Here is a 14549-nt window from a genome sequence, read left to right as displayed (position 1 = left end):
GCTGAAACCTAATTCTGTCACTATAAAATTATGTTCAAATTTCTCTCTATTTCCATGGAGCTGTGTGTAAATGTTGAAGTGACAGTGTTATATATATATATATATATATATATATATATATATGACTCAATTCCCCATAGTTGGATACTTGAGTGTCTCAGTATGTACGATGTTTACCCTGCTTTTGTGGCATTCATCAAGATGTCAAAGACCAAACGGAAGACGGCACTGGAGGCTAATGGCAAAAAGCTGGCGAGTGTAAAAATTAAGCAAGGCATCAATCAAGGTGACTCCTTATCACCGCTGCTCTTCTGCATATGTCTAAACCCAATGCAATATGCTGGAGAAGACTCACTATGGGTACCAGTTTAAGAGTGGCACCAAGATAAACCACCTCTTCTACATGTATGACATCAAGCTGTACGCTAACAAAGAAAGGGACATTGATTCACTAATGTATACGGTATTCGGTATTCGGTACTTCGGTATTGAGAAATGTGGAAGGCTAATTCTTAAGAAAAACCATTCTATGCTCACAGATGGCCTAAGAATGCCAAATGGTACCATCAAAGATATAGAAGAAGGGTACAAGTACTTGGGGATTATGCAAAGCAACATCAACCATGAAACCGAGGTACGTCACAAAGCCATTACTGAATACAAGAAACGCCTTCGGCAGGTCCTACGGAGCCAGCTCAATGCCAAGAACCAAGTCATGGCAATAAATACCTACGCACTACCAGTAATAAGATATCCAGCAGGCATAATAAAGTGGACTGAGGAAGCCATCAAGAAAACAGATATAGCAACTCGTAAACTGCTGACCATGCATGGAGCACTCTATCAAAAATCTGATACTACTAGATTGTATCTCGATAGGAAAGATGGCGGTAGGAGACTCAAAAGTGTACAGCAGACAGTGAAGGAGGAAGAGCAAAGCATCAAAGCCTATGCAGCCTCCATGGCCACTTCAGATAAGTTGCTAGCTGAATGTCAATCGGCTGCTCTTACAATGGACCTTTGCCCTGATGATGAGGAAATTGACTGGCACACGAAACCTCTTCATGGTGCTTACCACCAACAAATATCTAAGGTTGGCAATCTTCACCAGACATATATGTGGCTGAACAAAGGAAACCTAACAGCCAATACAGAGTCGCTAATCATAGCAGCCCAGGAGCAAGTGCTCCCAACAAGGCAACTCCAAACGAAAATCTATCACACTAGAGACGATCCTAGATGCAGACTGTGCAAAGATGCACCTGAGACCATCCAACACATCATCAGTGGATGCAAGCAGCTAGCAGGAAACGCATACACTGAGAGGCATATTCATGTCGCAGGTGTTGTGTATAGAAGTCTATGTAATGAGTATGGCCTTAATAAACCACAACACTGGTGGGAAGCTCCTGGTAAGGTCAATGAAAATGACCGCGCTAAGATCCTCTGGGACTTCTACATCCGAACTGACAAGCATGTCCTAGCAAACCAACCAGATATAGTGGTGGTAGACAAGAAAAACAAGAGGGCTACTATAATAGATAGAGCAGTATCCAATGACTACAATATAGCCAGCAAAAGAAAAGAAAAGGTAGAGAAATATCTCCCTCTTGGAGAAGAGATTGAAAAATGCTGGAATGTAAGAACAACTGTAATCCCAGTAGTCATTGGGGCACTGGGCGCAATAACACTGGCGCATAAAATGTGGCTTGCCCAAATACCAACAACAATCAACTCAGGTGAGTTGCAGAAAAGTGCGCTATTGGGAACAGCTAAGATCTTGAGGCGAGTGCTCAAACTCCCAGGTCTCTGGTAGGAGACCCGAGTTAGAGCAGAATTTACCACCCATACGGGGTATCCGGGGTGAGGAAACAATTTTATATATGTATATATATATATATTTATAAATATATATAAATATATATATATATATATATAGCACGTTGACTTTCCTAAAGTCTGCGAGGCAACTTAGTTGTTTCGTGGCAGGAAGTCAACTCTCATGGGTAATGGGATTTGTGTCCCTTGCCTAAGCTCTGAGCTGCACTGATGAGGCTGCCATAGCCGAAACAGTACTGTCTGTAGCATGAATATATATATATATATATATATATATATATATATATATATATATATATATATATATATATATATATATATAAGAAAAAGATATATATACATGTATATATAATATATGTATATATATATATATATATATATATATATATACAGTCAAACATGGATAACTCGAACTTCACGGGACCGAGCATAAGTGTTTGAATTATCAGAGCGTTCAAGTTATCAGAGCACTGTCACAAGTCCATGTATTTACTTATTTATTAGTAGATACATGTACATATGCAAACTATAGTATAAATCAAAAGCACAAATGGCTTGTTTCAAATTAAATGCTTCTAATGTAAAGTTTAAAACGTTTTTATCAAAAAGTATAGAGATTTTTTTATCACTTGAGATTGGTTTGTTGTTTGAGGTGATGTTATTGCCAGGACGTTTTTTAGATTGACATTGGCAAAACTTGATCGTTGTTGAAATGCTCAAAAGAAAAGACCTCTTTTTCTTTTGAGTGTTTTACCCACGATCAATTTTGCCGATTTTTCTTGAAGTTTATGCCAAGATTACCTTACTTTACCTGGGATTCGTTAAGAGCAACTGCTACACTTCGAGGCAGTTCAATTAAAAGTTTTACGAGGTTTTACGGTACATTGTATATCACTCACGCTTTTTGAATGGATACTTATTGAATGTACACACGTATTCTGTGTTTAGGTCAAACGATGAATAGTTTTTTTAGCTAAGACAATGTATACGTTTAATTACAACAATTTTTAAAACGTTTTAAACATTCAACATTCCGACGTTGATTCAACACGGAATCAACGTCGTAAAACTATTCGTCACGGGCTAGCCGGGTCACGCACTCAAGGATTTACGCCACGCACATACAAAACAACATGCTGTTTTTGTTTTGTATGTGCGTGGCGAAAATCCTTGCGCGCGTGACCCAGCAAGCCCGTGCTATTCATCGTATAGCAGTATAAATCAAATTTCACCAAACCTTTAGAAAAGTCGTTGACAAAAGTATTTTGCCGATGGTGGTAATAATAACGCTTATGAATTACGAAAAAATGAGGTTTACCTCTATGGCTTTGAATAAAGTGATTTTTTAGAGCGATAACAACCGTTTCGGTAGCCGTTGGGCAAAAAAACAGTTCGAATTAACAGTGTTGAGTTCGAGTTATCTATAGCAATTTATCATTACGTGGGAACGAACCAAAGAAACCGTTCGAATTAACCATGTGTTCGAGCTATCCGTGGACGAGTTATCCATGTTTGACTGTATATATACTAGCTGTACTGCCTGGTGTTGCCAGGGAATACAAGTCTTTGAACAGAAATTGATTTGTATTTAACATAAAACAACATTGCCAATCAAACTACATGTAACGAAAAAAGTGTTTCGTGTAGTCGAAATAAATTAAAAAAGAAAATAAAAGCAACTGTAAAAGTTTTCCAACTTTGTCAAACAACTGTAACTTTTAAACTCCATATCATGCAAAAAATATTTTGTGCAGGTCAAATAAATAAAAAATTATACAATTATAATAGGGTTTAAATATAAATGTGAAATAATTAGCAAGTAATAGCTAAATTAAGTCTGTTTTGTTACGATTACAGTAAAAGATGATCCTGTAATAATACAATTAATATGAACTCAGAAAACAAAATAAAAATCCTGAATATGTTGAATGAAAAATAACAATTCTTGCATAAAAGTGTATGTGCGTGTAAAAAAAGGTTACTGTTGCACCAGTGTTGTACCTCTCGACACTGATAAAAATGTAAAACTGGGATATCGGACTGTCTTTGTCTGACCGAACGATGAGAGAATGTAGAGGCCATTTCTAATTGAGATAGTACAATTGCCCATGTGAAAAGTATTGACTTTTACCGCTATTTAGCAATTAAACTTTACAAAAAGCCGGAAATAGAAGTTAATAAAAACACAAAAAATCATCATAGAGTTAATAAAATTCATAGTTTCAAATAATACGTCATTTAGCGTGTGCATACGCTATATGGTATAAGATAACATCTCTGATCAATATGCATTGCGTAGCTCAGTGGTAGAGCCCGTGGTAAATAAACCGGCGTACGCAAACTCTGTGAGTTCAAATTCATTATGATGCAGAATTTTAATCTCAAGATTTTAATAGTGATAGCTGAACATATCGAAATATAAACGGCAGCAAACTGATGACAAACTTTGAGAAATATTCATATATAGATATATTTATGAAAAATAATTGTACTAAATAGTGCAACTATTTTTCATACCTATTACACGTAACATTTACACTAATATTTACATGTTCATTTGTAACTTCTATATATATGTAATATTTCCCCTCTCCGGCTCCGTAGTCACGGTCAGGTCCAGTGTTCAAAGTTTTAGTCGATTTATTTTGAACAGTCCAATCGAAATAGTCATCTTTTTCTTGGGTCATCAAGCAGATATCTCCAGCATTAAAGTCACAGTGAAAATACTCTACTGCTCCTTAACACAGCAGCAGCAATTGTGAGATGAACGTATATACATTCAATTACATGTATTCAATTATGTGCAACAATATGTTAGCTAGCATAGTAAATATGGCCTTGACATACAAACTGGTCAGATCCATAGTAAAATGCAATTGGTCAGCAAAATCAGCAGAATCCTTAACAGAGCTAGAAAGGAGTTGTCAGTACTTGAGTCAAAATTGCGGACAAGTAGTAAATAAACAAGTGTTAAAGCTATTACAACTATGCCTATAGAATAAGCAGAAGTTGGAATACTTGAAAACTGAATTAAAGGTCAGTAAAACTGTTGAAAATAAACTATTGTTTATTTGTGATAGTAAAATTATTCTAAATTGTACCAGATAACTCATCTGGTTATAAAGTAAAATACATATATAGTAAATAAAAGCAGGTGCAAAAGCATATAAAAAGAGAACTCAACTCTAAGAAACCTAAAATATAATTAGTAGAGTATGAAATAATAGAAAAAAATATTAAGAAGAAAGTAAGTTATCAGTAAAAGTACTACAAATGTGTTTCGTGCGATGCACTCCTTTTCACAGATTTGTAGCCCTTTTAGTGAAAATTTACTTTCTTCTTAATATTTTTTCTATTATATCTGTATATTATATATATTAATAATATATATCACATATATTATTATACAGTATATAATTACATATATAATTATATACTGTATAATAGATAAAATTGGACCAGTTTGCCTCCTGCAAACTTGATCTACCCTTGGAATAGAAATAATAGTGGTAGTTGATTGTTGTTTCAATTCTTTAACACAAAACTAAGCAGAAAATTAGTTTGCTGATAAAATAGAAATATTAGCAAATGGCTACTTTATGTTTGAGGTAAATAGTGTGATTATAGGAAGTCAGCCAGCAAAGTCGGAAACAGTTCCTTAAGATTAAGCAGGCAACATCTTTAGCTGCATCATACATATGTACATGTAAAGTTGCTGCTTAGTGTAAACATACCAGGTGTAGACAACTCACAGAGTATAGCATCTAATAAACTAGGTCTCAATCAAGTACATCAGGATCTTTACAAAAAAACATAAAAATATGATTATATTTACCAAACAGTACAGCAGGAAACGTCAACCAACAGGCTACAACCAAAATTGAAATACAAATTACATTGGAGGTCTAGTAGTACATATTGTTGAAGAGAGATCATCACTAGAGTATATTCAATTTGTACACTTAATGTGATCTTTAATAGGACCTTTGATATGACCTTTGATATGTTTTAGAACATAAAGAAAAACTGAACATGTTTTTGCTTTTCTTTGATTTTATTTATGTTGTGACCTGAAGGCTTTAGTTTTTTTATTATTTAGTATCAAAGCGTATTATTGTTTATTGAGCGACCACTTTTTCCAATTATTCTTGGATTGGTTGTCTGAACAAAGTAATGTAGTCAAAATACAACTTTTCTAGTTTATTTCCAGAGTCAGTCAAAAGACACCAACACAATCTGTTTTTGTTCCATAGCTTTCAAAACCGCAGCTAAACAGGTTGTTTACGGATTATTCAAACGGCTATTGGAGTTGTCTGCCTAATTTGCGACTAATTTACTGAAACCTAACAACTCCTATAACAGCATCATACTGCAGTTAGCTACAATTTTTTGCAATTTTTTCAAATTTAAAAAAATGAAACTATGATTACAAATAATTTGATGACATCATATTTAGAGTTACTTTGTCCTGGCAAAAAAAAACAATCAGAAGCCTACCTAGCGTTTGAAAAGTTCAGAGCCAGCAATCGCGTGTATACATGAGACACAACCTCTAAACTCTTTGTTAGACAATAACATAACAGTTATACTTTAGAAAGTTTTTTAGCAAGTTCATGCTAGTAAGGTTATAACTGTTTCTTTTTTAAATTTGTGCTGTATGTTGACATATTTAATTTTTTCAACCAATTGTATATTCAAAAATTATATAAATTCAAGTCAGAAAATGTGCTGACTTAACAGCTCTAAAATAATTAGAATCTACTGTTAAACCTTTCATGTAGGGTACAAACTCCTAATGTAAAACGTTGAAAGAAAAAGTTTGATTGACAAGTTATAACGTGATAACTTCCTGTTTAAAGTGTGACGGAAAGTTAATTGCATGTTAAAAAACCTCTTGCATCTTTTTATCCATGCCAAAGGTAAACTTATAATTACCTTTAGCACCACCCTCACAAGTTGATTCAGTCAAGAGTGGATAACTCTTCCCTATTGTTGATGCCAGCAAAGTAGTTCATACATGTTTTTCGCGAAATATTAACAGCTTGATCGGCTTTTAAATTTTTTATAAACTAGAAATTAAAAGTATCAGTCAGCGTAAGATTAAGCTACTTTTGTCAGAGTTAATAAAAAAATAAGCATTTGTATGTTAAGTGCTGTGGTTTCGATTAAGTATGATTCGCAATAATCACAACAGAGAACTGCTGTAAACTCACTGAAAGCTTTTGACTAAAAACTTTGAACAGTGTTAATAGCTCATCATATTTAGTAAAGTGAGAGAGTTTGATAAAATTGAATATAGTCATATGGTGACTGATAGTCTGCACAGAAAATAATTAGAGATATTTTCAGGCACAATTTGTTGATAATAAACAAAGTTGTCTCCCCTGTGATTACTTTTGCAAATACATAGACTTATCCATTGTCTCACTTCTCTTATCATCAGACTCACCAACTAACAGCCACATGCTTTTGTCTATAGAAATCACCATATCATCTTTCTGCATAAACAAACACAGCAATGATGAGAATGTAAGCTATGCCGTTATGGCATGTGGTTTATATAATGTTTGCTTGTTTAGTTTAATTTAGATAGCTTTTAATTTTGTTACAATTTTAAAGAACTATATCAGTTTTTCAAATAGTTAACTATAGATATCTATATCAATATATATCTATATATATAGATCTATATCGATATATATAATTATATATACATTTATTTTATATATATTGATAGATAAATACCTTTAAATATATAAATCTCAGTGTTTGTCTGTCATTTTTCATCTGTACAGTCATAGTGATAAAGTTACAGCAGCAAAAAATCAGCCTTGGTACTGGTTTTGAACTTATGACTTTAAAATCACAAGTCTACTAACAAGCACATGTAACCACAAGGCAGAGCTGTTCCTATCATTCTCATCACTTGTACTATAAGCTATATATTATTTTTGGATTGCACTCGCTGAATGTTTGCCCTATATATCACACAGTGCACCCTAGGGTTACAAAGACTATGTTATTACAATTTTTCACAATGCAATATGGAATACTATGTTTTTTTTGCTCTCGCTATACAAATTTTCTTTGCATTTCGATATCAACAAAACTTTATCTTGAAATTAAAGTTTGACTGTCGGTGTGCTGAATACATCTGAATAATGAAAATGCGAATATGCTATTCACCAAAATCTTTCCCACAATGCATGAAGGAGGTACGATACTCGCTCTCTCTCATTTCAGTATTATTAGTTAAAGTGAAAACGAAACCGGAAACAGATAGAGATAAAGTTTTAGCGGATGACAAGGTTGAAGTTCAGTAAAATAAATACTAAAACTTAGCTTTAAGTGTATATTTAGTAAGCTAAACTAATTTAAGTTAAATTCAATAATTATGTTACACGTCTGTCTCAACGGAAAGAACTCCTAAGGTATGTTCTGCACATGGTACATCGTAATTTCAGATTCTATTGCATATCATAACCACTAAATAAACTAATGTTGCTATAGGAAACTACAGTAGACATCCTATAACGTAAACCTCCTATAACTTAAATTCCAGATAACGTAAAAGATTTATAAGAGTTTTTGCTTCGTACTACATAAACGACAGTACTGGTTCTTCGCTGGTTTTTCAATCAAGTTGGGCATCATAGTCAAGGTTAACAAAAGAGCAGTTGTTTCCATCCTGAAAAAACAACAGAGAATTAAGTTTTGCAAGTGTGTGCAACCTATCATAACTGTCAACAGTTCATCAAAGCTGTGTACAATCTATCAAAACTGTGTTTAAACTATCACCATATATTACATATATAGTCATATATAATTATGGGTCATAATATATATTATATATATAAAAATAATTAAAATATATATGGTATATATAGTGATATTATAAATAATATAATGCAATAATATATAATATTACTGTACTATATATTGCATTCTACATAACGCAAAATGTCAAGTCGAGTCAAGTGAGTTTTCAAATTCAATTTGAATGTTAATTTATCTTGCCGCATTTGCAAGAGAAAAAAATGACATGTAACGAAATTTATTATACATGTATATACAGCTTTAATGAAATTCTAGTTTGTTGTGATAGATTGTCACATGTGTTGACAAAACAGATAAATATATAGTTGCTCATAAATATTTAAAGGCGGTCGATTGGTGCAAGTGTTTCAGTGTTCTTCCACCAATCTGAGTGTCACGAGTTGGAGTATCATCAAAAGTTCTCTTTTATCCTTACTTTCATCCCTGAATGCAGATAAACGACGAACAGGTAGACATCGCTCCTTTTATAGTGAAATATATTTTTGTTTTGCTTTATTGTTGGCGTATAAAATATTTGTTTTTAGTTTTACTTTGCAGAATAGACGTTTTCGTTCAGAAAGAATAAGCAAATTGTTGAAAACGAGTGTCGAATATGTGCGCTTCCCATGAACTTGTTGTGAAATTACCTCAATTAATATCAATGGTCTATAAAAACCAGTAAGATTGAGCAATGAAAATGAGAAAAGTTGTCGATGCAAACAAATAATACTGCAGCCAAAAAATTTAAGTTAATTCTATCATTTTTGTATGGCTAAAGAGGTGAGTTTCAAAAAACCTTAGCAAGGATTAGGCAATTTACATGTAATTTACTATTCTTATAACGTAAAATCTCTATAATATATAAATGTTCCTAAAATGGATTATTTTTGTTAGAGAAGCGCCTACTGAATAGTTACTAAGGTTAACATATTAAGTTTTTACTAATTTTTAATATGTACAGTACGCATATAAAATTTTAATGATTTTACCAGCGAGTGTTTATACATTATATAATTACTGAGGGTTTCTATACCCCTCACTACTACATTTTCACTTTACGATGCCAACACTGGAATGAATTAAAACCATATGGCGAAGGTCCACATGTGTATTAAATAATATTACTTTTTTGTGTTTGTTATTTTTTTGAAATTTTTTTAAAAGTTAGTGTTTTTACCAATACATCCTATTTTAGTTATTAATTTTCAAATGTGCCGTTTTACTTTCAAATGTATCGTTATACTCATGTTTCTGGTTTCGGTAAATCTGTAAAAGCTAAATGCTTTTCAAGTAGGCAATTGTATTCTTTGGAGTAAGCATTACCTCTACATTTCCCTCTGTTCGGTCAAACAAAGTATCAAACCAAGAAAGTCTGATATCTCATTTTTGCGTTTGTACCAGTATCATCCACTAAAACTTAAAATACAATAAACTTTTGCTGCAAGAGTAACCTTTTTATGCACACACACACACACACACTTCTATTTACTCATGGTTTATTTTTTCTATTAATTTCTTTGAACCGTACAAAATTTTTTCATGATATGAAGTTTCAATGTTAGAATGGTAAATGTTGTATATACTAAACCAAAATACGTTTTCTCTGCAAAAAACTTTTTTAATACCTGTGCAATGCTGGGCATTCAGCTAGTACATATATAAATCTCAAAGTTTGTCGTCTGTCTATCATTCCTCTGTTGAGTTATAGCGATAAAGTGTTAGCGAAGAAAAATCACTTTCATACTAGATTTGAACACTTGACATTCAAATTTAAAATCTTACAACAAGTGTGTGAAACTCCAAGACTAAGACATTTTTATCACACTCAATACTCTTACCATATACAGGTAATGTGGTACAGTCATACTTTGACATGCGAGCTTAATGCATTCTGGGACTGAGCTCATATGTATATAGTGGCCACCATTTAAGTTAAGGCTAAATAAAAAATGATATGTTTAAACACTTTATATATAAAATGTTATGTATATACGTCTATACGTCTATACATCTATACGTGTATACGCCTATACGTCTATACGTCTATACGTCTATACGTCTATATGTCTATACGTCTATACGTCTATACATATATACGTCTATACATCTATACGTCTATTTGTCTATATATCTATACGTCTATACGCCTATACGTATACATGTCTATACACTTATATGTATATACGCCTATACGTCTATACGTCTATACGTCTATATATCTATACGTCTATATATCTATACGCCTATATGTCTATACGTATATACGCCTATACGTCTATACATCTATACATCTATATATCTATACATCTATACGTCTATACGTATATATGTCTATACGTCTATATGTATATTTGGAATTTACGTTTATCTGTCTATACGCCTATCCGTCTATACATCTATACGTATATATGTCTATACGTATATACGTCTATACGTCTATACGTATATACGTCTATACGTATATAGGTATATACGTCTATACGTCTATACGTCTATATCTATGCATATCTACACATATATCCATATATATGTTTCTCAAAGTTTGTTGTCTGTCTGTCATTCGGTATGTCCAGCTATAGCCATTAAAATTTTGGGATTAAAATTTTGCATGAACTTGAACTGACGAAGATTGCGACCACAGGTTTGCAATCCATATGTTTATTCAAGAAACTACAAAAGCTCTTACATTTTATTGCTTTTACTACATAAAGTACTATAAACACTTTGCCGTTTTCACACCAAAAATGACGTAATAATTGAAACTCTATGAACTCCTTAAGCTCAATGAAACGCGATGCTTTGCGTGTTTTCGTGAACTTTTATTTCCGGTTTTTTGTAAAGTTCAATTGCTAAATCGCGATCAAGAACAATTCCTTTCACGCGTACAATTGTATTATCTCGAGTACAAATATCCTCTACATTCTCTCTCCGTTCACTCAGACAAAGCCTGTACAATATCTCATTTTTACATTTTTACCAGTATCAAGAGGCACCAGTATCGTTGTATTCAAAGTTTTGATGGATAGCTCTGGGTGGAACAGTAACCTTTTTGATACACACGCACACACTTCTGCGCACGAAATGTTATTATTAATTCAACGCATTCAGGATTTTTATTCTATTTTTTTTAGTTCGTATTAATTTTATCATTACCAAATCATCTTTTATAGTAATCGTAGAAAAACAGACTTGATTTAGCTATTACTTGCTAATTATCTCACATTTAAACACATTTATAGCTGTTTTATTTTATTTCCTAATTTATTTGACCTGCAAAAAACATTTTCCTTATGATATGGAGTTTGAAAACTGCAGCTGTTTAAAAAAGTTTGAAAACCTTTACAGTTGTTTTATTTTTTCTTTTAATTTATTTAAACTGCACAAAACACTTTTCTCATGATAAGAAGTTTGAAAGTTAGAATGGTAACTGTTGTTATAATATAACATATATAACATAACATAATATATAACATATTATGTTAAATACAAATAAATAAGAAAAGTGGAAGAGCTGGCTTTTGTAAATTAACAAAATCATCAAGCACAACTTGAAGTTTACAGCAAGAATGACTGGCGCTAGAAAGCTGCAAAAAACCAGAAAGTCGAAATAGTAATTAGCCCAACTAAAATTTATCTTATCTTGAAATTATATAAATTCACTTGGTATTTGTTAGAAATTATTTCAGTGAAAATAGCCTGTAATTTGTTTCTCAACTGTTCCCCGAGCCAACAATTTTTTTAGCAGTTTGGTAAGTATGTGACAAATATGACAGTATTAACTTTTAATAGTATAACACTTGACAAGATTTTCTTGAGTTTTATTAGCTTAAAAAGCAAATTTAAGAGTTGTTTTCTCAATTTTATCACAAAAATGAGCAAACAACTTATTATGCAATAATAATATTGTAATTTATGCCGATGACCAGGCCCAAAGCCGAGTATGTCCCATATGGCCAACCAGCTGCTTAAAAGATAGCCCTGCCTAGCAAGGCTGAGAGGTACCCGCGCCGACTCTACTGTACCAAGATAAGGAGAGACTGGATTAGTCGGCTCCCAGCCGATAAAGAACGAACTGGCCAGTTACCGAGCTGACACCTAAAAGACCAACTAGCTGAGGGCCAACAGAAAACAGCGATTTGGTCTCCTGAGGATAAAAGAGGAGCCTAGCTCTTCCTGAATATTATAAAAGAGGCAAGATGATTGACAGCCAGCAGAGGACCGAGAAGCCTCACCATATGCAGCTCTTAGTATGCACAAGAATTGATTGTATTTTCACATATTTATTCATATAAATATATTTATAACTTTCTACTCAATCAAGTGGCTGGTTCAGTGCGGAGCAGCTATTTATAACAAAAAGCTAAAATAAAACAATACCATAACAAATGAGGGCTGTCATAATACGCTGCTAAGACTATTTGGCAACTAACGCCATAACATTAATTCATGATGTTGCATCATGAGTAACGATTAGCTACCTCAAAGATTAGATCAGCATTATTTGCTGCTAGCAAACAAATCTTAAGCACTCTATCAAATATTAATGCAGAATTTTCTATTTGCAGAACTATAAAGGATTTGGTTGGGCATACTGGTTTTGGGAAAGCAAAGGTTTAGATTACCAAAATAATTATAGTCAAAGGTTGTTATAAAAATGCAACGTTTCATTTTTGTGATCCCATCAAAAAGTTAATTTAAATTGTATGATGCCATGTTTTGATAATATGTAATGAAAACCATTTTCAGCATAGTACGAAATTATTGATGCCCTTTTTACGTAAAAATAACAGGTTCTCAACTCATTTCAACTTATTTGTTATGAAGAAATTGCCTACAACCACTACCAATTATTTTGAAAATATCATTGCTGGCTGATTTAACAATCTTTCACTTAATATCTATTCTTTTAGCTGAGAACGAATATTAGGTGTGTAGGATAAAAATATGGCTAAACGCAACAGCCAATTGCTTGCCTTGTAACAGATGCATTCAGTAGGCTAAAAATGTTTGATAGGATTTTTGTTTATATAAAAACCTAGCAGGATAAAAAGATGTCCCATGGGAGCCTGATTGCACCGTAGATCAGGCTCCAATGGGACATCTTTTCATTTTAGAGCGCCAAGTTATTTAGAGTTGTTGTTTGTTTTATTTTACATTAAATCATAACATAACACGATGGCAGAAAAAGTAAAGTGCAATGAAGGATCATACGCGCAGTGGCATGGCTGTTCAAAGCGCAGAGTCCGAGTTAACGGATGAGATTGTTAATGAAAAAAACATGGTTGTCTGAGCAAAAGAAATCAAAACAAATTTATTCCAGAGAGTTCAGTGAGTACCGCTCTGCCGCAGCCCTAAAACCATCACGACTATTAATTTTTCTTTGGCCAAATTGGCAAGGAGCTCCATGCTGATGACACACGAATAGGCAACCCGTTTATGGCTAATAGTAGAGGAGGAGGGTAGAAGAAGTAAGGAAAATAAGGAATAACGAGTGTTATAATGCGTTTACAAGTTAGTTTGATATAAAATTGTGTGAAGGCTAAAAGACATATTCTTAGTTGTTACAGTAATTATATAGGCCAAACACGAGATCTTTTAAACAATGGAACTGATGAAAGATAGGACTTTTGATAATATACTATTCTAAGCAATTGTTTCTGGATGACCAAGATTTTGTTCAAGAAGCTCATCGGAGTATTTCTCTATGCTTCCTAGCAATAAACTATTTTACTGTTGATTAGAGTATTATATAAAAGCAAAAAAGGTATTTCTGGTAAGATCAACTAGGCCTGGTAAATAAGTTCCAAGCTTTGTCACAGCTGTTTTTTAATAGTTCTATGTGTTTTATAAAGAATAGTATAAAGCATTCCATAAGCAGAAATAGACTGAGCCAA

General features: G+C 33.0%; 1 protein-coding gene across 1 annotated transcript in view; it reads left to right on the top strand.

Moving 5' to 3' along the window:
• Positions 1-337: 337 nt before the first annotated feature.
• The window catches only part of LOC137405070 (glycine receptor subunit alphaZ1-like), a 44082-nt gene continuing 29870 nt past the window's right edge, over positions 338-14549 (top strand). Inside the window, exon 1 of the mRNA XM_068091297.1 lies at positions 338-477. Coding sequence (XP_067947398.1) covers positions 338-477 — 140 coding nt within the window. The remainder of the gene's footprint in view (positions 478-14549) is intronic.

Source organism: Watersipora subatra, chromosome 9 (genome assembly GCF_963576615.1).
Source record: "Watersipora subatra chromosome 9, tzWatSuba1.1, whole genome shotgun sequence".
NCBI lineage: Eukaryota > Metazoa > Bryozoa > Gymnolaemata > Cheilostomatida > Watersiporidae > Watersipora > Watersipora subatra.
This window is presented reverse-complemented; position numbering and strand designations above follow the sequence as displayed.